The 26,110-nt window shown below is 41.4% G+C and overlaps 1 protein-coding gene across 1 annotated transcript in view; it reads left to right on the top strand.

Moving 5' to 3' along the window:
- Window positions 1-26,110, top strand: part of RSPO2 (R-spondin 2) — a 164,021-nt gene that overhangs the window by 83,842 nt on the left and 54,069 nt on the right. The window contains exon 3 of the mRNA XM_077493173.1: window positions 13,477-13,665. Coding sequence (XP_077349299.1) covers window positions 13,477-13,665 — 189 coding nt within the window. The remainder of the gene's footprint in view (window positions 1-13,476; window positions 13,666-26,110) is intronic.

Raw genomic sequence — 26,110 nt, 5'->3', positions numbered from 1 at the left:
CCAGCCTTAGGCTGGATTCACACCTATGCATTTTTAGTCCTTTTTGCATTTTGCAGATTTGCACTACAGTCCATTTAGCATGGTTTGCTATGGAACACGTCCTGTAGTGCAAATCTGCAAAATGCAAAAAGCACAAAAAATGTACAGGTGTGAATCCAGCCCAAATACTCCTCTGTTAGCCTATATGTTCATTCACACATGGGTATTTGGAAGCAGAAATAAAGCCCAGGGCCAGCTTGTTTAGGAAAGACGCATTTCAGCACAATTGCATCTAAACGTGCTGAAGTGCTAGGTGCGGTTAGGCCTGATTCACACTTATGCAGGGTGCAGTTTGCATATTGCAGGTGCATTTTGCATTTTTCAATACACGCTTTTGATTCATTGAAGTCTATGGAACCAAAAACCAGCAAAAATTCCCTGGCCCTTTCCATAAAATGCACAGATGTGAAATGCTTCCATAGGAAACCATGTTAAATGGACTGTAGCCTGTTTCTGAAAAACTGAAAACGCACTAATAATGCATGGGTGTGAACCAGGCCTTTTTGTCTGAGTATGCATTCATTCCAATAGCCAGAATCAGGCCAATGGAATACATGACTGCCCAAGCACTTGATCTGCCTAACAAAACCTGCCTAAAGCCGCGTTTAATGCTCCATTTTCCTCCATGTATGCGTGAGGCATTTTAAAAGTAAGAAATGCCACAAAGTGCCTACTAATTCCTAAAAATCACCAGAAAAGTTTCCTGACTTCCTTTCGCTGATTAAATTGCCTTTATCACTTGTGTCTATACATTTTATAAATGTAGTATGACCAGTAAAGGCATTTTTAATGGAATGGCGGGAAGCATATTGAAGTTGTCTTTGTTCAGTTTGCTGTTACACTACTGTAATTATTATTATTTTTTTAACACTCTAACAGAAGCTGTTGTCAAAGTTCAAAAACAGGCCTTGGTCAATAAAGTTCAGCAAATGTAATTAAATTTTTTCCCTGTAGAAACATTAGCCCTGTTAACTTCCATTGCCACATGGTTGGGATTTTTTTCCCCATCTACCTTTTGATTCCCACTGTGCTCTGAGGCCCCTTTGATATACAGTGGGACTGGTTTTTCTTTTCTCTTACATAGTTGTGTTTTTCTTGCCACCTCCATGGGGTAGAAGAGTTTTTGAAGTGGGCACTAGAAGTCGGCATTTGATAAATGAGCTGTTGTCCTGTTTACAGTAACATCTGCTACATAAATGGCTGATGGGTTTTAAAGTGGAATTCCAGCCACATTCTAACTAAGGCAAAAGCTACTCCCACTTCCATTTTAAGACTGTTCTATCTACCCAGTAAAAGAAAAGATGCCTAGAATTGCCTATTCTGAAGCTGTTCCGGTCCAGTCACATAATCGGGTCCCAGAGCTGCCTTCAGTGTAGAGGCAGCAACAATGGCTAAAGAGCCTGGTTGATTCCATCACTCATAGACTTACTATGGGGCACCCGTTGTTGGCTGTGCCTTCTCTACACTGGAGTTGGAAGCTGGTCATGTGATGGGCCCAGAGCAACTTCACATTAATGTATAGACAAAGTCGAAAAAGTATAGACATCTTTTCTTTTTTACAGGGTAGATAGAATAGTCTTTAGAATGAAGGTGGGTGTAGATTTAGCCTTCGTTTAGACCACAGCCTTCTTTAATATTGACTGGACCCTGGACAAACATTTTCTTGGGCTCTCTCAGCCATGCAATTTCACTCTCCATATGCTTTGAGTCCTATAATAAATAGCAGCTAAACTCAAAATCACTTTACTGAATCAGATCAGGCCAGTGGTTACAGTGTATCATTACCGCTCACTGACTGGCTGCTAGAGGTTACAGCACACATTATGGCTCACTTTTTATTTTCTAGAGGTTACAGCACATGACTTCTGCTTGTTTGGTTGCTAGAAATTACTGTACATCAATACTGCTCACTGATTCCTATGGTTACTGCATATCCTTACCACTAAATTGGTTGCAAGAGGTTAGTGCACAGCATTACTGCTCACTGGTTGCTAAAGGTTACAGCACAGCTTACTGCCTGCACACCAGGGACTGGGGAGGTGAGGGGACCCATCGATAGACAACTCCTAGGGATCCTAGAACTCCTGGGATCAGTGGCAATGCTGGGGGGGTTGATGGGATCAGTGACAGTTTTGGGGGGATGGGATTAGTTAGGAGGCACTACACTTGACAAATTCTGAATCGTGTAGAGCAAACCTGGAAATCTTTGGCAAGTGTGTAATGGGGAATAAGGGGGAATTTGCACTGACCACTATGTAACAGGGAATTTTATGCCACCCACCAATAGAAGAGGGATTTCTACACTGACACCAATGTAATAAGAGCATTTACACCAACCACCAGTGTAAGGGGGAATTTACACTGACAACCATTGTCAAGGAGATTTGTACTAACCACCAATGTAAGGTGACACCTCTACACTGACCACCAATGTTAGGGGAGTTTTACACTGACCACCAGTGTAAGGACAATTCAGCACTTGCCTCCAATGTAAAGGGAAATGTACACTGATCACCAATGTTATGAAGAATTTACACTGACAGCCAATGTAATGGAGGATTTTACATCAACAGCCAAAAAGGGGATTTCTACACTGGCCACAAACGTAAGGGGGATTTACACTCGCCACCAATTTAAAGGGGGTTTCTACATGGACCGCCAGTATAAGGGAGGATTCAAAACAGACCACAAATGCAAGTTTGGATTTTATTTTAACGATTACCAATATAAAAATTTCTACACTGGCCACCAATATAATGGGGATTTACACTGACCACTAATGTAACAGGACCATTCACAGTAACCACCAATCTAAAGAGGGATTTACACTGACCACCAATGTAAGGGGGACCCTCACACTGGCCACTAGTGTGAATGAAAGGATTGTACATAAAGCCCCAATGTAAAGAGAATATTTACACTGAGACATTTAGCCTGCGTTCACATTTGTGTGTGTCGAACGCATGCAAAATCGCTTTCTTGACACCACAGAAACGTGCTGCCCTTTAGCAGATACACAGAAGTGCCATTAATTGTTCATTACACTCTCATGCATCAGCTGAGATGTGTGCATTCATATGCACTAATATTCAGGGTGCTATGGCACCATGTTCTTTTGAAAAAGGGTTCCACCTCCAATTTGCTTACCTTTTGCTTAACAGGCTGATGTTAGGCTTAATGACTATAGTTGTAGGCAGGACTTTCAAGCATGCTCCTCTACCTCCCCAGTGGGCAGCATTCAGCAGAAGTGATGGTAGATATGACCATGATATACATTTGAATGCCTTCTCTATTACATATGAATCCCATCACAATTTACATATCAATACAGGTTATTTACATGTATACACAGGGTCTGCAGGTGAGTCATCTGTATATGGCAATAGGGCAGAGCTGGGGAGCAGCAACATAACTTTACACTGAGATATTGGGACACTGCACGGGACTAAAACTTCATGAGACAAGACAATTTAAACAGGGATAGTTGGCAAGTAAGAGGTAAGAGGCTGCTTTGGGCTACACAACAATGATGGGGCCCAGGGCAGCTGCCCATTTTGCCCTGCCTTAAAAATGGTCCTGGTTTAGACCCTGGGATTACTGGCCTAACAATCCCTATTGTACTCCTGCCCATCCATTGCATTTCAATTTAGTATTTTATCAACCTGAGAAATAGAAAATCAAAGGTATACTTGAATACCCGAAGGAGGCATTTGGCTACAGCATTACATAAATTTCCTCTTTCTTTCTGTGACTAAATTTCCCATGATACCTGGCCACAAGCTGGCATTATAATAATTTTGCCCATGACTCTTTCCACGTGAGGTTACGTAACCACAACAGAGCGGAGAACCCTACAGGATCAATAACGGGACTGATCCCCATGCAGATATTGAGCTGCAAAACATGTACAGTCACAGACCAGAATTAATGATAACCGTGCAAGGAAAATGAGCGGATAAATAGTTGCATCACACATCTTTTATTTTAATAATTGTTTGAATAGCATTTGTAATGACTGCAAGATTACTAAAACTTTTGTATAAAATGGTATCCCCTGCTTTCCTTTTTCTATATCTACTCCCTTTATTTTTTTTTTTATACTTTCCCTTCTTTTTACTATTAACATTCTAAAACCTGGCTGGTGCTCCCTTGTTTTACATATGCTCCTTTTTTTGCTGTTATGTTTTTTTTTATATTGCCTTTATTGAATGGGATCCATATCTGCTTTTCATTTTGGTTCTGTACTTTTGTAATCGGTCCACTAGACCTGCATATGTTTTGGATTTCATGGTGCTATGTTGTACTGTAAGCCTCCTTATTGGTTGTCTATTATTGCACTCTGTACCATGGTGTATTTCTACTTTTATATTATATGAAAGTGTTGTATGCCACCTTGTTGATAATTTGTAAAAAAAAAAAAAAAAAAAAAAGGTCTTCCGCATTTGCTTTTGGTCTAATGTGTGCTTCTAACCACAGGTATATGCAGGGATATCCAAAAATAGATACACTTTTGTATGCGGTTGCAATCAACCTGCTGTAACTGCACTGTCGTTTTTGATATATCTAAACCCAAAACCAGAACCAAACTGTAATATATTACAGGCATATATGAGGCATAGCATGCCCGTCATACACCCTGAATTCCAGACCACCGATATGGAGAACTGATAAGTATATTATTATGGACATACCCATTATGTTCTGGCTGTTTATGGATGTATGGGAAATAATAGATATAGATAATAGTGTAGCAGCCATAACCCTTACAGGGTGGCCTTGACTAAAGTCCTTTTTAAAAGGTTTTATTTTGCAGTGATAACATCCAATAACACAGAGGGCATGGGTGAAGAACTCAAGCACCTTGAACTGCAGGTCTAGTAAAGTCTCTAATTCCACCCAGAGAGTAGCCACTCGCAGCTGGGTACTTCAAGGCTGAACAGATCTCTAGTCAGAGATCATGGCAGTCAGCACATTGACTCAAAACTTGAAGCAATTCTATGAACGTCTACAAGTTGTAACTAAGGGTGAACAGGAACCTTTTTCCTCAGTACCTGGAACGTTCTCTGTCTCATCAATGGTACTGGAAAAAAACTTGAATTCGTCAATGTCCTTCCCAACTCAGTAACCGGGCACTTCCCAGGATGCCACTTGTCGGCCCTCCTCCAAAGAGTCCTCCCCCGGTCACTTTCACGAACTGTGGCGTCTCTCCAAGCCGAGAGCAGACCCGGACACCTTGAAACCTTCCTCAGTTACTGCGCCTTGGCCCAGCAGGTTCTGAGACTCAGGAACAGACGGATCCCTACCCCAGACCAGGCAGGTCTATTGGGGGCCTCTAACAGGAACATGTTGCGGGATGTTGAATACCCCGTGACCGGGACCCTTCACGGGGCTACCCCGGTCCTGGAACCAGAACAGACCACACAGGCCTCACAAACTCCCCTCCCTAAACACGTGACCCACACATCTTAAGTACTGCTTCCCAGACTCCCCAGTGGGGCCCGGCACTCCCACTGATTGGTTCCGAGAAGGTTGATACTCAAAACGTCCAACCAGGCCTGGTTTTGGCCTGTCATGTGCACCTTACTGCTCATATGACCAGGTAGAACTTCCAACACAGCCTGGCCAAAGTGATGTCAAGGCCAACCTACGTAATTAACTCTCAGAACCCCTACTGTTCTGAAGCAAATACTAAATTTACATGTGTATGACGTTTTGCCCAATATGTCATCCGTTACAATAGATATAGCTAGAATAGATAATTCTGCCTGAGTAGGTGTCCTTGGACTCTTGACTGCTATATGTACAGGATTTGTAGCTCCATTTATGTCTTCTGAAAATGCATTGCTACCTGTGTAAGGGAGAATGCTTAAGGCCCTAAGGTGGACTATATGGCAGTTATCCGTTGACTTGATACAATGTGGAATACTTGTGTTGGCCATATCTCCTCCTTTGAACCACAAACTGGATGTCTATATGCTCGAACATTGATTCTTGAATTGTCTATAGAACGCAGGGATTGGATGCCTAGATGTTATAATATTGGACTCTCAAATTGCCTATAGATCATTACCTTGTATTATGGAGGAATTCCCTTGTATTTGAGGCTCTTCTTCTCCAAGTGGCAACTATGAGGGAGTTTGAGTGGGGTCTTTCACAAGCATCATCGAGTGAAGGACTGTGAATGTCAATTGGCCTATATTTCCCCTCTGGACCACATCACTGCCACAGTGGAATATCATTGTACACATTCAGTGGTTTGTACCATTAGTTATTGCATTGACAGTGTATCCTGACAGTGGGACAACCACATGGAAATACACCTGCTCCCATAGCAGCCTAATTAGTCCCTGTTTTGATAGTATACCCTTATGGGTTTTGGTTGCTCTGGAGATATATGTATATATATTAGTTTACATTATATAAATTTTGACTCTGATAGTATGACAAATTATTGGGAATATGACAGGTGGAGTTTTTTTAATTGTGTCTTTATTTGTTGGTTATGTGCTTATAATAAGTATGAATAAAGATACCAGTCAGGGATTGGTTCAGTCATTTTATGGACATGTGTCAATTAATATCCTTTTACTACTGAGATAGGTGGGGAAGGTTGAGACAAAGTCCCCCTCTTTTGTTTTTCACTGCATTTTTTGGCTTTCAGCTCCCATCCCATAGTAATTGTTTGGTTGGATTTGGTAGGATACTCCTCCTCCTTTTTTTTGATTTTTGTTTATTACAGTGTACCAATCATAAGATGTGTTGGCTGTATTCCTTTTATCCCCCCTTTTTAAAAAAAAAAAAAAAAGCACATTTTTGGTATATTTTAACTCGTGTGGGTCAGTTTAACAAAACAAAAGCTAATTGAGCCTGGAATTGGGCTGCAATTGGGTAAAGTAAACCAATTATTAAATAAAATGCTCTTTATTCACTCAAGAATGCAGCACTGAAGCCCTACATTTGTGCGATTGGGAGTAGGTAATGAAAACATATAGGGACATACTTATAATGTATATCTCTTTAGTCTCTGCAGCAGCACAGAAAGTAGAATAGGAGTAAAAATCAATATCTTTATTGGTATGGAGATTCAGAGAGAAACTATCTTCTAAAATGGATTTCTGCTTTGTATATACATGATGTCATCATAAAGGTTTAAATACATTTAGAGCAAATAACGCCAGGAGCTTGCTGCCTACAGTATGTGACGAATGCCTATTGGAAATTCTGAACATGGAAATGTATATGCACAACTGGGTATTGTGGATAATCATGTGACACCATAGATGACAGCTAGAGAGCGTTTGCATATGTATTGCGATATGAAACTTAATATAGAAGATGAACTGTTCTAGGCTCTTCATTTAAAGCGCTTTACATTACAGCCTCTTACACAGTTATGTAATCTCTGATTTAAAAGGGAACTCGTATGTCCCACAGAAGTGGGGGAGAAGAGGACATGACTAAATTCTGTTCCTATTTGCCCTGTTTGCAGGGAATCTTTGAATTGCTAGTCTGATGTCATCTGGAAAATAAGTGTTTTTTTTACATCTTCTGCAGCCTGCATAAACTGGCTCACTTGGTGCCCTGTTGAACCCTTGCTATTTATTACTGTAATTCGATTATTGGCATACGTATGCAGGTTGAAACTTGTTAGCTCTAGCTAGTTAGCGGTTGACCTGGGCTGGAAGAAAGGGTTAACCATTGTTATCTCAGTTCCTGGGCTTTTTGGTCCTAGCTAGCCCACTTGTGCTATAAAAAGGGGGAAGGCTAAGATCCAGGTGCCCTTGGTAGCAACTTTTGGTTAGTTCAGTTCCTGCTCATGGTTGGAGGTATTGGGACTCCTGCGCCTTGCAGTCCCACTAAAGGCACTGGGACTTTCGGAGACATCCAAGCCATGGAGAATGCTAAGATGGGCTCTCGCCTCATTGAGGTATGCCTGAGCAGCTACCCTACAGTCGTTTATGGAGAAGGACGTTGTTCATATTGAACGTTTATGCCACACTTGTTCGGTAAGGTTACATTAACTGTTTTAAGGCTGTTCTGAAGTTCTTCAAAAGGGTGCATGTTGGTTTTGGCGTATCAAAGGAACCTGAATCTGTAAAGCACTTCGGGGCATGCAGTAACACCACTGCAAAATGGTTAACTTACAAGACAAGGAAGAGGAGTGTAGTTGCTTAGCGTAACCAAGTACAAGTTAAAGACACAAAGCAACCAGTCATTAGGCGTGGTACCTGGTAAGATGACAGATCATCTGGTAGCGAGGGGGTGGTTGTCTGGCTCCATCCCTAGTGGTCAGTTTCTAATATCCGGATACAAACTCATGTTAGAGATCTATGGCCTTGTCACAAGGTTCGGAAAGAAAGCAGTTAAGTGCATGAGGTCCATGCTAGGTGCATGGTGGGACCCCATTCTGTGAGGTAACAGAGGTACGCTTGACTGGTGGAGTGGGTGCAGACGCGACATGTCCCTCCTAATGCAACATATAAGTTAGTGTGTAGTGGCATGGGACAAGACACTTTTCAGAGGAATATTGCACTTTTACTGCACACAGTGAAGTCTCATCTTGAAGTCTGTGAATTGCCTTTATGTTAGATTTTTTTCATGACCGAAGTCACTGCCTGGTCCCGGTAGTTAAGTGCTCTCCGTGCAAAAGTTACCCCATGCATATATGCAATAATATATGAGCTATTCCACTTTTTGCACCAGGTGCTACAGCAAGGACTTGAATACCCTGCTCTGGAAAGGAGAGTCTGACTGTCTAGTGGTCTGACACAAACCCCGAACACTGCCCCAATCAATGGTAATCTTGATCCCTCAGCTTAATTAAACAGATGTGCAAATTCGAAAGTGATAACTAATCAGTTGTTTTTTCCACTGATGGCAGTTACTTAAAGGTTTTTTTTGTTTCTCTGCATTACTGCGCTTTGGACATTGAGATTGTACCACTAAATCTCAATCTATTCTACACCATTCAGACAGATGGCTAAGAGAAAAAAAAGTCCTTGACCAATAGTATGGAACATGCAGCCCCACTGGGACTTGCACAACTGAATGTAGCCTATACAGCTGCTTCCCATCGTGCTATGGTGAGAAATCTGGCATGGGGAGATGGAAAGGATGAGCCTGGTTGCCGTGGGACAAGCGAGAGCCTGGTTGCTGTGGGAGAGGAAAAGGGAGTGCTTAGTTAACATGCAAGATCTATAGAAAGGATAATGGTGGTGGTGAAGGGCATCACACCATTAAGCTGTATCTCAGTGTCATGGTTAGGAATCTGGGATGGGGAGATGGAACGGATGAGCCTGGTTGCCATTGGAGAGCCTGGTTGCTGATGTAGAGTGAAAGCCTAGTTGCCAAGGAAGAGAAAGGGGGAGAGAGGTTGGTTAACATAAAAGATGTAAAGGAAGAAAATGGTGGTGATGGGCATCACACTATTTGAATATATTCTTCCTTGACACACATTAATAAGATTCTGGTGGCTGGGTGTTTAAAGCCCACCATTCGTGCCGCCATAAATATATGCGTTACGTGGTCGGCAGGAGGTTAAAATCCATATGTTCAGTTCCACATTGTATTTCAATTATTTCTAGCCTACTCCTATTAATCTGAATAATCTTGAAGTTTGTAAATTTTCTTTGACCATCCCTACTACCCCCACACAACAGATCTGCTGAGAGGAGGAGTTTCAGGAGGTGGAGTCACTAGGTGCGAGGATGCATGCCTAGGCTACATTCACACCGGTGATTAAGGAGGTCGGTGCAAATTGTAGGGGCACTTACACAGCAGCTAAGTGCAGCAATGATCATTGCTTGAAGCATGCTGTGTTTGGCCAACAGCGATCACCACAGGTAATCGCTGGCTGTGCAGAGAACTGCAGATAGATGTGGCTGCCAGTGACCTGTTATTACAGTGAACATGGCCAAGGCTGAACTTAACCTCTGAGAGCCACAGCAGGAATCAAGATTCCTGCCACTACAATTTGCACCGGACTTGACCTTAGGTGTAAATGTGTCCTTACAGCTGTGGACAGCCCCGGCTCCTTTCAGCCTGTCATTAAGTTGTACAAGCGGAGGCACTACCGCTGATGCTAACACCTGGGACCTTGCCTGTAGGTATCCACAGTACACTTTGCTGCTCCATAGACTAGACTATTTAGGAATGTGAGTTGGGCCAAAAAAAAAATATGGGCAACACTTCAACAACCCATTCTGTATCTGTGGTGTTTGATAAAACTAAGAAATGGGCTCTTAGTAATTCTTCACATGAACCAGTTCTGTAGTATACCAAATTATGGTAAATCCAGGCCCAAGTCACTAAATACTGCAAAAGTTAATTCCAAGAAACACAGAAAAATAAATCCAAGGATTATAGAGGTCAACATTGTTAAATTCAAAGTAATATGTTTTTATTTCCATGTATACCCTTTGACTCTTCTCTGTGCTTTTACTGCCAATGCTGACTTTTTTGACTGAACAGCAAATGTTCCTTATATACAAGAACACAGCTCCCCTTGTGAGCTGTTCCTCTTATAAGTAGAAGCCTTTTCTTTCCGGTGAAGTGTGCTCTTACCGAGTGTTAAGTGTATTTGGAAACATAACAGGCAAATGTAAACCAACCACTGCAGAAATAATGAGCCTTTTAGCGGACGTCTTCAAATTTAAAGGATGATTGCCATTTAATTTATTTTCATTCTTATGTGGAGTTTGGAGTAATTGTCCCATGTTGCTGTCATTTCTCAATGGGTTGAGACCAAACTAGTAGCACTTGACATGAAAGGGCAGTTGACACTGTGCAGCAGTGTGTAATCCCGACAGGGAGCATGAACATAAACACAGGACACGGCCTGGATGACGGAACGTTTTTCATCTGATACGGGAACTTCTATTACTCTTATGCTGCAGCCTTTTGTGTTGTTTAAAGAATTCCTTATGAAGTCCAAAGATCTTGCTTCAAGTTTTTAGATGTTTGTGATAGTTGCTAAGTATTTTAAAACTTTCAGCAAGGGTAAATAAGACTTTTAGACAATGCATTAAATGAGGATGACTGAGGAGGTATTGCTTCCATTCGTCATATGCTTGAAGATGTTTGCTGCCTTGTGCCTCATGGTCTAGGTCAGTGATGGTCAGTGATGGCGAACCTTGGCACCCTGGAGGTTTTTGGAACTACATTTCCCATGATGCTCAACTACACTGCAGAGTGCAAGAGCAAAAAAAAAAAAAGGTGTGAGGTTCCCCCCCCCCCATTCACACCAGCAGGCTCTTCTGGTATGGATCTTGAGGGGGAACCCCATGCCAAAATATAATAAAAAATGGCGCCCCCCCAATCCATACCAGACCCTTATCCAAGCATGCTGCATGCTCAGGCGCTCGCTCCCCCCCCCCCTTTCCTGGCCTGAGTTTAACAGGCTGCCGGCAGAGGGTTGGACAGTATCTGTGCCTTCCAAATCTATCTATACACCAGAGCCTCATGAACCAGTGCTAAATGCCCAGTGTGCATTGGGCCTACGGGGTACTGCTCTCATGTGTTAACAGCAGACACCACAAAATGTCTTTCATTACACATTTTTTAATCAGAAAATCCATTCTCCGTCTCTCATTGAATGAGTGGGTTGCAGGGTCATAGTTGCTAACATTTTTTAGCAAAAATTTCATGGACACCATAGATGTGCATTAACTCAAATAGGGTTTATGCTGTGATCCTGGGACACAGCATTGGTGGCACAGAGGGTCAAGATATGAGATTGTCTTGGCAAATCCAGGACAGTTGGCATCTATGCATTGAACTGTGGAAGAACGGGTGATGGGGCTTATCCATCGAGGCTATTGGGTCCCATTGGAACAAAGTGGAGCTACTTTCAGTGAGACACTTAAAGAGAAGGGCCTAACTTGTAATGTGTATAGCTATTTATTAATTGGGATGGCTGCATTTGGCAGCTGTGTAACCTGGTTGCAGAAATATGCTTGCAATTTATGTTGTATGCCCAAAAGCGCCCATGTGCATGAGTCCAAGAAACAATGTACCAGGTGTCAGCACCTTTATAATTACACTCTCCATGCAACACTATTAATGAGCGTTTCAAAAAAATGGACCTTATAAAAATTGAAATCCCAGGATAAAAGGAAAATCCCATTGAATCCAGTTTATTTTTATTTTTTTTATCGAACTAGCACACACAAATTTGTCTTTTATTGAGCATCTATTTAATCCCCTGCACAACAATGCTCTTACTGGGAGAATGGGTGCAAAGACTATGAGCTATGAGCCAATTGTGTTTTTTTTTTTTTTTTTTTACTTTACACTGGCTGAGGGACCGATTAGTGTGCTGTTGCTACTTCAGTGTCCAATCAGAGGCTAAGGGGTGTATCCTGGACCAGTCTGTACACCTATACTCAGTGTAACCTTTAGTGAGATGCAGGGCATATCTGTGCTGTCTGACAGGGAATCCTATATCTGCTTGAACTGTGTATTTGTTGCTGGTTGTTCACCTTTGTCGTTGTTCTATTAAGTATAACATGATGATGATTTTGTTTGTTTTTTTCTGTTTTGTTTTGCACAGAGCACCCCTGAACCTCCTTTTCTAGGGTCCTCTGTCGTTGCACCTGCCCCCCCCCAAATAAGTGCCCCATAGAAAGCTGCTTTCTATGGGGGCACTCGTGTGGGCTCACTCCCTCGTAACAGAATTTGATTGACCGAAACTCCCACTTCTATCTATCTGCCCAGTTAGGAGGCAAAAAGTGGGGAGAGCCCCCTGCTTTCATGCACAGTACTGGATCGATTTCGGACTCAGGTAAGTATAAGTGGGGGTGAGAGGGGATCCTGTGACACAGGCTGTGTTGTTTTTTGTTTTTTTTTCCCATCTAACTTTTGGAAAGTAAAACCTTTTTTTTCTGCCAGTAAATACCTTCTACGGCCCACTTCCTGTTTCTGGACAGTTTGTCAGGAAGGGAGTGGGAATGAATCATAAGAGGGCCAATGAAAGCTGCAGAGCTGGAAGTGTGTCTGTGTAAATCCAGGAAGTGAACAGGCAGCAGCTTCAGTTGCCCACAGTTAAAATGGATGCAGCCAGACTTAGTGGGGGGAGATTTCTGCAGAATATATGGCAAGTACAGAATCACAGTGTATATATAACATAATATGCAAAGTGATTGGAGGAAAGCTTCAGAATGGCAAAGATTGTTTTTATTACAAATTATGTGAGCATACTGCAGTTCCTCTTTAAAACCTTTTAGGTTTTAGAACCTCTTTACTCCATTATTATACTAAAAGGTGGAAAATTGGCAAGTAAATTTTATGAGCAACTTTGCAAATTCATTATTTTATTTTTTTATTACATTTAGAAAAATGTTTACAAAATGAAGTGTATGAGGTTTATTTTTCTAGTTCGTGAAATGTAAACTTCTTGTGTGGCTTTGTAAACTGATTTGTGGATATCTTATTTTACAGCCAGCTATGGAACAAATCCAATCTGCAAAGGTTGTCTGACATGTTCAAGAGACAATGGCTGCATCCGCTGCCAACCCAAACTGTTTTTCTTTCTGCGAAGAGAAGGGATGAGACAGTACGGAGAGTGTTTACATTCCTGTCCTCCCGGATACTACGGACTAAGAGCACCTGACATGAACAGATGTTCCAGTAAGTCATTGTATTATATATGATTCTATTTTATCTGACCCTAAAATGCAATCATACTGGAATGCTGGTGTCCACAACCCTTTGGTTTACTGTGTGCGGTGTTTTGTCCTGCGGTAGAGTCTTGTGCTGTCGAATGGATTGAGCTGTAATGTGTGTGTCCAAATTTTACCCCAAAACCCTTCCATCCCACAAGCATGTCCAAGCATGGTTTTATTATTTTACCTACTGTAGAGCACAATTTACTTTTTATGACCTCCCATTGACCATTTATCAGGGCTTGTAAAATTGTCTGGGATTTTGCTGGCAAGTTCGTTCCTGTTGACTTAAGTCGGCCATAGATGGATTGAATCTCGGCTGGTTCAGCAGTGACCAGCCTACCGACAAACCCTGTATGGGCAAGCTGATTGTACCCAATCTTGAGTACTTGGGTATAACCAGCTTGTCCGTTTTTGCTTACATTCCATGACTGCCAGCGTCTATAATCGTGTTCTGCCGGGCAAGAAGGTGCTGCGGGAGGCCTTCTGCCTAACAGCACTGAATGTGTTGATGGGGGGAATCCAAGCAATTTATTTTATTTTTTCCTTTCCTTTCCTTTTTTTATTTTTTTTTTATTTATTTTTTTCAAACAAATTTCACCAAGGAAAATTAGTATTGAGTTTCCAAATTTGCAAAATAAAATATTGCCAAAAAAGAAATCAGTTATTTCTCAGTGAAATAAAATTTGCTAAATCACTCTGGTCATTCCTATTGGTAAAGCAGATAACTTCTTTATTACTGAGCGGGCTAAACACTCGATCACAAATTCTATAAACCAATGTTTCTTAATAGCCCTGCCATGGACTGCTGCCAAGCTTCAGACTTCCTCCTGCTGGGTCCCAACTTGATATATTTTTTTTAAGTGTGCCAGTTCTGTGTCGGCTTGACAGCTACAGCTGTCACATTCTCTGCTGTGCTATTTGATTACAAACTTTGTGACCAACTTTTTTGGGGGGGGGGGGGGGGTGCCTCCCTCACAGGTTGCTTTACTGAGTTTGTGAAAAAAGCATGGTGGTGCAGAAACCTTGAGCTGTAGCTGTCAAGCCATGGTGGGGGAGCAGTCAGTGCTTGTAAAAGAGAGATACACTGCCCATGGGGGAGGTAAGATGCGCAAAGTACTGCACCATCCATACTTCACATCTGATGCTTGGTGTGACTTAGGACACCGAGTGTAAGGGGGCACACTGAGCACCATGCAAGGATGTAAGGGGACACAGTCACCACCAATGTAATGTAGGGCAGGAATATACAATTAGCGGACCTCCAGCTGTTGCAAAACTACAAGTCCCATCATGCCTCTGCTTCTGGGTGCCATGCTTGTGGCTGTGAAAATCTTGCTATGCCTCATGGGACTTGTAGTTCTGCAACAGCTGGAGGTCCACTAATTGCATATCCCTAATGTAGAGGAACACACTGACCACCAATGCAAGGGGGGTACATGGTCACCAGTGTAAGGGCACACGCTGACCCGCAATGCAAGTGGAGCACTGACCACTGTTGGAGTACACATTGACCATGGGTGAATGCTGATTGCCAGTGTAAGGGGGCATACTGTGTATTTACCATCTGTATAAGCCCTTGTACACGCGGTCGGACATTCCGTCGGAAAATGTCCGATTGGACCGCGTTGTCGCATGATCCGACCGTGTGTGGGCTTCATCTGACTTTTTCCGTCGGAATGTCCGACCAACAAAGTTTGAGAGCTGGATATAAAAAAAATTCCAGCAACATAATCCGATCGGACTTTGTCCGATCGTTTGTAGAGAATTCCGATCGGACAAAGTGCCACGCGTGCTCAGATCAAATTCCTAGACCAACGCTATTGGCTACTAGCCTGAACGTAGTCCTGTCATAACGAAATAACGTCATCATGTTACAAACGATTGGATTTTCCGTCAACTTTGTCCGACCGTGTGTATGCAACACCAGTTTCGGATAAAATCCGTCGGAAATAATCCGACGGATTTTGTTGTTGGAATGTCCAACCGTGTGTACAAGGGCTAAGAAGGTATGATGAGTGAAGGTAGCACACTTACCACCAACACGGGGGGGGGGCACTTACTTTTCACCAATGCCTTCTGACTGTTGCACAGAATACAGTATATTGTACATTACATAGCCCTTCACTTTATGCTCTGTATAATCATATTCTATCATAATCCTAGAATTAATGCGTATAAATCATATTTTTACTGTTGGGAATGGAAGCTTTTTGAAAGACTTTACCAGGTCCTATTCTCACAAAGGTTTGGAACCACTACGATTTAGTAAAACTTCCCCATAAAATGCATGTGGTTGTTAGAAGTATAAATACAAGGATATCCCTTTAGAATTTTTGTACCTATAATTTTAAATTTCTGTCGCAAGAGATTTGCATTATTATTTTTTTAAAGAGATGGACAGGATCTCTTTGAACATTTTTATGCACCAATTTCATTGCTAGCTAGCATAAAATATGTAGAATAAAGTCAGTGTATGTTGACTCATGGCCTTGTTCCTTGATATGCAATCAAATTCTAAGATAAATTCACTCTGACTGCTTAAGGGCTTCTATAGAGAGAATAAGTTTCCTTAGATTATATAACATAAAAGGCTATATGATCTTTGGGATTTTTTCCCACCATCATAGGATGATACTCGTCACATGATCAACAATCTGTATACAGAGTAGAGACTATACAGTGGGTAGCCTAACAGACAATATTTAGCCTTTCATGATAATCTAAAGTCCTCTCTATACTGCTTTAACAGAACTTTTATTATTCTTTAATATATGTTAACTCTCTTAAAAGGCTCCCCACCCCCCAAAGTATCACAATACATGGCATGCTTACAAGGGGCACTCCAGGGTGATGTTTTGTGGAAAGCTCTAATTTTACCACATAAATCAGACACATTCTTCAAATCTATATTCCAACACATTGGATTGTCACTTTTAAAAATTCCCTTGTTTGTTGGATTATGCCTTTGATCACAATGCACACACTTCATGTCCTTCGTTTATTACGGTAATTCTTTTGTGACCATTTGTCGTAGATACCTAGACCAATTTTAGTAACATCAGTATGTGACCATAATTTGAAAATGGACATAAAAAGAGAGATATAATTATAATCTGTGCTCATAAGTTTACATACCCTGGCAGAATTTATGATTTCTTTTTTCAGAGAATATAATAACACAAACTTTTCCTTCACTCATGGTTAGTGTTTGGCTGAATCAATCAACTGTGTTTTTATGCTTTTTTTAAATCGTAATGGCAACAGAAACTACCAAAATTACCCTGATCAAAATGTAACATACCCCAGTTCTTAATAAAGTGTATTTCCCCCTTTAAAAGCAATGACAGCTTGACGTTTTTTGTGGTATTTGTGGATGAGGCTCTTTATCATCTCAGATGGCAAAGCTGCCCATTCCTCTTGGCAAAAAGCCTCCAGTTCCTATAAATTCTTGGGCTGTCTTGCATGAACTGCATGTTTGAGATCTCCTCACAGTGGTTCAATCATATTAAGGTAAGGAGATGGAGATGGCCACTCTAGAACCTTCACTTTTTACTCTGCTGTAGCCAATGACAGGTCGACATGGCCTTGTGTTTTGGATCATTGTCATGTTGAAATGTCTAAGTACGTCCCATGCGAAGCTTCCTGGCTGATGAATGCAAATGTTCCTCCAGTATTTTTTGATAACATACTGCATTCATCTTGCCAACAATTTTGACCAAATTTCCTGTGCCTTTTGTAGCTCACACATCCTCAGAACCTCAGCAATCCACCTCCGTACCTTTCATCATAGGCCTTGTTGACTTCTCTCCAAATGTAGCGTTTATGGTTGTGGCCAAAAAGCTACATTTTGGTCTCGTCACTCCAAATGACTTTGTGCCAGAAGGTTTGAGGCTTGTCTCTGTGCTGTTTGGCGTATTGTAAGTGGGATACTTTGTGGCATTTGCATAGTAATGGCTTTCTTCTGGCGTCTTGACCATGCAGCCCATCCTTCTTCAAGTGCCTCCTTATTGTGCATCTTGAAACAGCTACACCACATGTTTTCAGAGAGTCCTGTATTTCACCTGAAGTTATTTTGGGGTTTTTATTTGCATCCCGAACAATTTTCCTGGCAGTTGTGACTGAAATTTTAGTTGGTCTACCTGACCGTAGTTTGGTTTCAACAGAACCCTTCATTTTCCACTTCTTCGTTAGAGTTTGAACACTGCTGATTGGCATTCTCAATTCCTTGGATATCTTTTTATATCCCTTTCTTGTTTTTATCCAGTTCAACTATCTTTTCTTGCAGATCCTTTGACAATAATTTTGCTTTCCCCATGACTCCGAATCCAGAAACGTCAGTGCAGCACTGGATGAAAGATGCAAGGGTCTGTCAGGAGTCCAGAAACTTTTATATACACACACACACTAGTTACAAGCAAACAGATCACAGGTGAGGATGGTTACCGGTTAATAGCCATTCAAACCCCTTTGTGTCAATTTGTGTGCATGTTACCAGGCCAAAATCACCAGGGTATATAAACTTTTGATCGGGGTCATTGGGGTCGTTTCTGTTGCCATTATGATTTAAAGAGTAAACACAGTTGATTTGTAATAAGTCTGGCGTATGGGCAGGTAAGTGAAGGAGATGCTTAGTTTAATTTTTTTTTTTTTTTTTTTTTTTTTTTTTTTAAGAAAAGTATTTTTTTCTTGAGTGCAAGGTGAGCACACAAAAATAAAAAACTCTGACAGCTGTGAATCTCAGGAACAACTGTTTACAAACAGCCATGTGATTTCAACATCACATGATCAAGAACAATTGATCAACTTCTGATCTCCAGTCTGCCTGGGCAGCTATGAGTGGAAGCATGCTACTCATTCCGGAGTACAATGTTGATTAAAGAGACCCTTAAAGCATATATTTTAAATGCTTACTTGCAGGGTTTTCCTGTCCATAAATGTATTGACTGCGATGTGATTTTTGACCTTGCTAGAAAATGTAACTGGTCAGTAGCCCTCTTTCTCCTTGCATGTTTTAGCCCTCTCCTCTTCTGGGAGTGTCTATATACTCTCTGTGCTGGCCAAGCTCCAGTGCCCCTATTCTCACCTTCCTAGAACTATAGAGCACAAGTAGGCAACCCTGTAAAGGTGGAAAGGGAAGAAGGGACAAGGAGGGACATCAACAGAGGGAGAAAGGTAAGCAAAGTTCCTTCTTTCAGTTACTGTTGTTGCCAACCCTTCACCTCAGCTTCCTCCTTTACATCAAAAGGCCCCCACTATACATGAGTCTTCATATCAAAAGACCCTTTTCACAGCTCCTCCCCCTTTTTATATCAGGGGTGGCCTGGCAGAGTTGCAGTCCATCTGTCACGTGGCTGTGATTGATGGGTAGATCGCAATGATCGATTGCTGGCCCCTGTTATAGGGTGTTGCTTGAGTGACACCACTAAATCTGCTGTGGCTGCTGACATTACATCCTAGGTAAATAACATGCATAATTTTATAAAATAAATGCTTCAATGACAGGGTCTCTTTATTGGCCCTTGAATAGTTCTTTTATAAAGTATAGAGGTTAGAAACACATTTTTCAGCTGCCCAAATGCATGCCTTGCAAAAAGACTGAACATTTACCATTCAATGCTTACCTATTTATCACTGCTCTGTTCTAGACTATTGTCCCTCAAAATTCACTGGGAAGCTGACACTTCTGAGAGTGTCAATCTTCTGTGTTCCCCAACACAGCCCTCACTGGTTCCACCTGTTCGTCTACATGTCTTTACAGGTCACTCTATATCAATATATAGAGGTCAGAAGAAGGAACCACTGAATGCTCAGATCATCACTCCTAAAAGTATTGGTTTCCCAGAAGACCTGGGGGACTAGTCCTCTAGGATCGAGTGGTGTAGGTGACACAGGCAACAGGGAAGGTAAGTATTTCCATGTTTTTTTTAATGTTTTTTTGCAGGGTAGGCATAGGGTCATTTTAATGTGTGCAGTTGCACTTTCACAGTGTACATTGGGTAAAGGTGGCCCTTAAGGACCAGAGTTTAGCATTGATGCTCTAAATACGGTTTTACTCTAAAACGGTTTTAAAAAGTATTAGTCGACTTTTGCCAAATTTCCCAGACAGCGTAATAAAAAAATTTCTTTATGTCACTTTGCTTCAATCATCTTAACCGATCCTCTTTGATGTGACTGCAAGTCTGGCATAGTTCACTAATCCTGCCTTTGTTGAGCATTGCGCCGCAGCACATCATTTATGTAATTTTCTTGTAAAGTGTCTGTATTTTTTAGGCATTTTAATTCAGGTTATCATTTGGTTTGACCTTTGAACAAACTGTTGCTGATTATTTGTGTCAAAGTTTGTAAATCCAAACTTGAATCGTAATCATTGGTCTTTCGGTTTGCCGCAGTGGAGCTGGAAAATGAGAATGGCAATAAAAAAAAACGAATTGCAATGCAAAGCAGCTCGCCAAATTGAATATTATTTTAATTACCATTTACCTATCCCACATTCTGCAGTCTCTGTATTTAGTAGCATCGTCTACTGCATTAGCCATTGATTTAATGCAAAAAGTTTAGTTGATGATCTTTTATTGGCTAATTAAATTGTTAAAGGTGCAAGCCTTCAGAACACACAGGGTTCCTTCTTCAGGCAATATTTTCATTTGAGTTTCTAAACTTTTTAAGTATATTGGTATTCTATAAATTTTTGTTCCCCTAAATATTACAAAGGAATACTGTATGCAGAGCTGGACACCCAATGCCACTTGTACACATATTGCCTAGAGCCCTGAGGTCCAACCTGCAGTCCAAGGGGTATTTGTTTTGAAGACCCCTGTAGTCAGTAGTAGGAGTATTGATATATGTAAAACTATATCTGTAGTGCACTCAAGCAATCTCTCTTCTGGAACAGGTCTCCAGCCATACCTGTACCATGCATACAATCTGGCAGTCTACTATACATTACATGTACTAAATATTCTGTGCAGAGTTTTGGTGATATCAGAGGGCACATCTGAAGCCTCACAAGTTGATGACTACTGGTCTAAGTCTAAGGAAATTGTTAGGACCACAATGAATGGATAAGGCTGGAAAAATAGTTTATTTTTTGTCACCAGTAAACTTCACAGACCCAAAAAGGTTACACTACCCTATTACACTCCCTCAAGTGCTTGATCAGCTTTTTTAATATAAGGGAAGGTGCTTGGTGGGACTTGACTACAAAATCTGTCTCATAGGGAAGAATGTACAGCTTTAAAGGACCTGCTTCTTGGTCCAGCTGATCAAAACCACACTTTTATGGCTTTCATTGCTTTGCCTTTTTTTTATTGCAATTTCAATTGTTTAGTCAAATTGCCAGATTTAGGGCCTTAAGCATCAACAGGTTCTAACAAATGAAATGATTCTCCGCAAGCACCAGTCAAATTCAAGGTTTAAGGCTGTGTCTGAAGCTGATTAGCGGATGAGAATCGTCTCCAATTCTTAGTAATACTAAGTTGATGCATAAGAACCATGGTTTCAGTGTGTGTGAACAAAACATTGGTATCACATTCTGTCCAGTGACTTGATGTGACCTACTAAATAAATACATTTTTAAACAAAGCCTCCTTTGCTGCTCAAAAGTCATAGATCTGTGCCCAAAGGGTTGCTGATTTGACTTTGATTGCTTTTATATATATATATATATGAGTGAATGTGTATGTATGAAAAAAAATCCTCTATAAAATTGGAAAAAGCCTTGGGGAGTTTGCAAATGGTTATTTCAGAAGTTCTATATTTCTCAGACACAATGAGACCAGAATGATTTATGCAATAGACCAAAAGTGCGAGGATCGCGCTGTATGAAATGAGTTCCAAATGCACACGGCTGTAACTCCATATGTCTGCTGATAGTTTGCATTGATGCTGAATATAGTGTTACAGAAATGAGCCACAAATTCCCCATAATGTACCTGATTTATAATGTGTGCGCCCATTGTTCCTCCAGGTAGAGTATGTGTTGTGGCAGAACGCTTTTCTATTTTTGCTGACCTATTTCCAATCTACTAAGAGGATAATGTGGATATATTTTATTGAAGGAAGAACTTGGCTAAGCCCTATTTATAACTTAAGTGGTCATTTAACAGACCAGTATTGGAAATACAACTCCCCTTTTATTTTATTTATTTATTTATTTATTTTGAAGGGGGAAAACCTGTTTATGTTCATAAACAGTGGGACCAGTCAAAACTTAAGATCTGTGTTCAACAAATATGACAAACAAGAGGGGCAACCAATGATGGTGTTAGGAGGCCTATCATGGCTAATGCTGCCACCTAATGCACTTGAAGCAGAACAGCAGACAGAAATGAAAGTCAATAAATGGTTACGTATTCATAAAAAATGGGGACACTAGTTCTGGTGACAACCAGGGATTCCCTCACTTTGGAGGGATTTCCTCTTGCTTCCTATTTTGGCTATGGGACAGGAAGTTAAGGAAAATCTCTGCTGTGGGACACAGATGGCAAAAAAAAAAGTTAGAGCTTTCCCTTACCCTGTCCAAAATGGGGGGGGGGGGGGGGGGGGTTGTAAAAAAGTGTTTTACTTTCTAGTTCTACTAAATTCTATAGATTTGTCATGCTGTTCGCTAGGGCTGGGTCGTACACCCCCCCGTTCGGTTCACACCAGAACATGTGAACAGGCAAAACATTTGTGCGAACACCGTTAGTCTATGGGGCACGAATATGAAAAATCAAAATTGCTAATTTTAAAGGCTTATATGCAAGGTATTGTCTTATGAGTTCTGCCCCAGGGGACATGTATCAATGCAAACAAAGTTTTAAAACCATCAGTTTTTTTTGGGAGCAGTGGTTTTAATAATTAAAGTGAAACAATAAAAGTGTGTAATATTCCTTTAAATTTCATACGGGGGGGGGGTTGTCTATAGTATGCCTGTAAAGTGGCGCATGTGTTCTGTGTTTAGAACAGTCTAACAGTAAAATTACATTTCAAAAGGGGAAAAAAAAGTAATTTAAAACTACTCGCGGCTATAATGAATTGTCGGTTCGGCAATTCTACACATAAAAGTTCATTTATAGAAATGGCACAGGGGAACTCCAAACCAAAATTTAAAAAAAAACATGTGGGGGTCTCCCCAAATTCCATACCAGGCCATTCAGGTCTGGTATAGATATCAAGGGAACCCCACGCCAAAATAAAAAAAATGGTGTGGGGTCTCCCCAAAAATCCATACCAGACCCTTATCCAAGCACGCAACCTGGCAGGCCGCAGAAAAAGAAGGGGGTTGAAAGCGCCCTTGCTGAACCGTACCAGGCCACATGCCCTCAAAATTGGGAGGGTGCTTTGGGGTAGTCCCCCAAAGCAACCTTGTACCTTGAGGGGCCTCATCCCCACAACCCTTGCCAGGTGGTTGTGGGGGTCTGCGGAGGGCTTATTGGAATCTGGAAGCCCCCTTTAACAAGGGGTCCCCCAGATCCGGCCCCCCTGTGTGAATTGATAACTACCAGCTGAACGGGATACAAATGTACCCCTACCATTTCACAAAGTGTCAAAAATGTTAAAGACAAGAGACAGTTTTTGACAATCTTCTTTCTTCTGGTCTTCCTTCGTTTCTCCTCCTCCTCCTCCTCCTCCTGTGATGCTTCTGTTCAGCTGGTAGTTCTTATATAACGAAGGACGGGGCCACCCGGTGACCCCACCCCCCCCTCTGACGCACGGGGGCTTCCTACATAATCGGGTGACCCTGCCCCGTCTGACAACACAGGGAAAGCCATAGGGAAGTCCCCGGTGGCCCCACCCTCCATTATATAAGAACTGTCAGCTGAACAGAAGCCTCACACAGTTGAAGATGCCGGACGAGAAGGCTAGAGGAAGAAGAACACCGAAGGAAGACCAGAAGAAAGAAGATGGGGGAAAAAAAATGAATAAAGGAGTTGTCAAAAAAGTCTTGTGTGTGTGTGTGTGTGTGTGTGTGTGTGTGTGTTTTTTTTTTTTTTTTTTTTTTTTACATTTTTGACACTTTTTGTGTGTGAAATGGTAGGGGTACATTTGTACTCTATTACCAATTCAAACGGGGAGTGTGGGATCTGGGGGTGCCCTTGTTAAAGGGGGCTTCCATATTCCAATAAGCACCCCACCCACAGACCCCCACAACTACCGGGCAAGGGTTGTGGGGATGAGGCCCTTCTCTCCATCAACATGGGGACAAGGGTGCTTTGGGGGGCTGCCCCAAAGCACCCTCCCAATGTTGAGGGCATGTGGCCTGGTACGGTTCAGGAGGGAGGGCAGCTCTTTCGTCCCCCCTTTTCCTGTGGCCTGCCAGGTTTTGTGCTCGGATAAGAGTCTGGTATGGATTTGTGGAGGGACCCCATGCCATATTTTATTTTTATTTTTGGCACGGGGTTCCCCTTAATATCCATACCAGACCTGAGTGGCCTAGTATGGAATTTGGGGGGATCCCCACACGTTTTTTAATTTTGGTTCGGGGTTCCCCTGTGGAGAAATCCCATTCCGTTTCTGTCAATGAACTTTTGTGTATTGCCGGACTGACAATTCATTGTAGCTGCGAGGAGTTTTAAATGATTTTTTTTTCCTTTAGAAAGGTCATCTTGCTGTCAGACTGTTCTAAACACGGGAAACATGCACCACTTTACAGGCATACTATAGACACCCCCCAGGTATGAAATTTAAAGGAATATTACACTTTTATTGTTTCACTTAATCATCATCAAAATCGCTGATCCCAAAAAACGGCAGTTTTTTGCATTGATACATGTCCCCTGGGACAGGACTCAAATCCCCAAACACTTTTTATGACACTAAATTGCATATTAACCTTTAAAATTAGCACTTTTGATTTCTCCCATAGACATTTAAAGGGTGTTCAACAGCTTTCAAATTTGCTGCGAACACCCCAAATTGTTTTCTATTCGGCGAACAGGTGAACAGCCAATGTTCGACTCAAACTCGTGTTCAACCTGAACATAAAGCCCATCTCTACTGTTGGCCTTCTGAACCATGCTGATATGACTCCTAGTTGCCTGTTTCAATATGCCATTGCTATTGTGGATTTCTTGCACAATTCTGACTTCTACTCTAGGCTGACATTCTCATCTGGCATTAGATCCTTGTCGTTCCTCATACTGTTTTTTTTTTTTTGGTTCCAAAAATTAAGCTCTTGATCCCTCCTGGATACAGCCAGCAATTCTTTGCTCCCAATTACAGGGATAGGACATGACATTGGGGTGGTGTTCCTTTGACAAAGGACTTTAGAGGGTTTTTTTAACTTACTTGAGAATCTATGATGCAAGATTTGAACTTTTTAGATCTGTTAATGAAGGCATGGTTGGGATCTCTGTAGGAGTAACCAGCACGACTAAGGAACCAGTGGAATGACTTCATATGCCTGCGAGGCTTGCCCTTTACTATAATTTGGGTCTGTGGGCAACACAACTGTTAGGACAGTGTTTCTCAACTGGTTCTGGCCAGCTCAGTAGATTGCTTTAAAAAAAGGCCTGGATTCTTTCCTAAATGTGCATATATTTGGGTACTGACATTTATAGGTAAAGTTGGTCCAGGGAAAATCCAATTGCCTCTCGGGGGGGGATCAGGAAGGAATTTTTTTTTTCCATTGCTGCAGAAAATTTGAATATTCTTTGCTGGAGTGTTTCGCCTTCCTCTGGATCAACTGTGGGTGAAGGATTATGTATATGGGATTGTATGATAATAAATATATATTTATATTATCATACAATCCCATATACATAATATTGTATGTGTGTGTGTGTGTGTGTGTGTGTGTGTGTGTGTGTGTATATATATATAATTGTATTGTATTTTTTTTGCACTAGATGGACTTGTGTCTTTTTTTTCAACCTGACTTTGTAACTATATGTAACCTTTTTTTCAGGCAGCCTTTAAAAATTATGGACAGTCTTGAGGCAACCTATTCTAATAGTTTTTATATAATGCAGCAACATCCACACAAGTAGGACACCCAACGCAAATACACTTTTGCACACTGTTACGGACTAGTATTCTAATGTTTCTCTTCTCCCTCAGTTTTTCTCCATCACTCAGCTAATGTGACCCCCAACTCTGATGGAGAGGGGCAGGGGAGGGTCAAAGAAGGATGCTATGCAGATGACTGACATCTTCCTTATCAACTAATGCCATTGGTCATTGGGATGCCAGCAGCTAGAAGGTTGTAATGGCGCACAATGAAAACCTGTAGTTTTGTGTAACTAAAAGGCAGGCTTCATCCACACGCCAGCTTGTATACAATTTTTTTGGCAATTTTTAGGCATTTTGCTAAGGCACCCCTGACGAAACCTGAAGGAGCCCTGGTTGAAAAATGCTGTTAGGACCTTCCTAATCTATTTAAAAAAAAAAAAAAGTTGAAAATATTTTTAATTAAACATGTTTTCTCC

Source organism: Lithobates pipiens, unplaced genomic scaffold (genome assembly GCF_037356315.1).
Source record: "Lithobates pipiens isolate NorthernLeopardFrog02 unplaced genomic scaffold, aLitPip1_a1.2 Scaffold_19, whole genome shotgun sequence".
Classification (NCBI taxonomy): Eukaryota; Metazoa; Chordata; class Amphibia; order Anura; family Ranidae; genus Lithobates; species Lithobates pipiens.
This window is presented reverse-complemented; position numbering and strand designations above follow the sequence as displayed.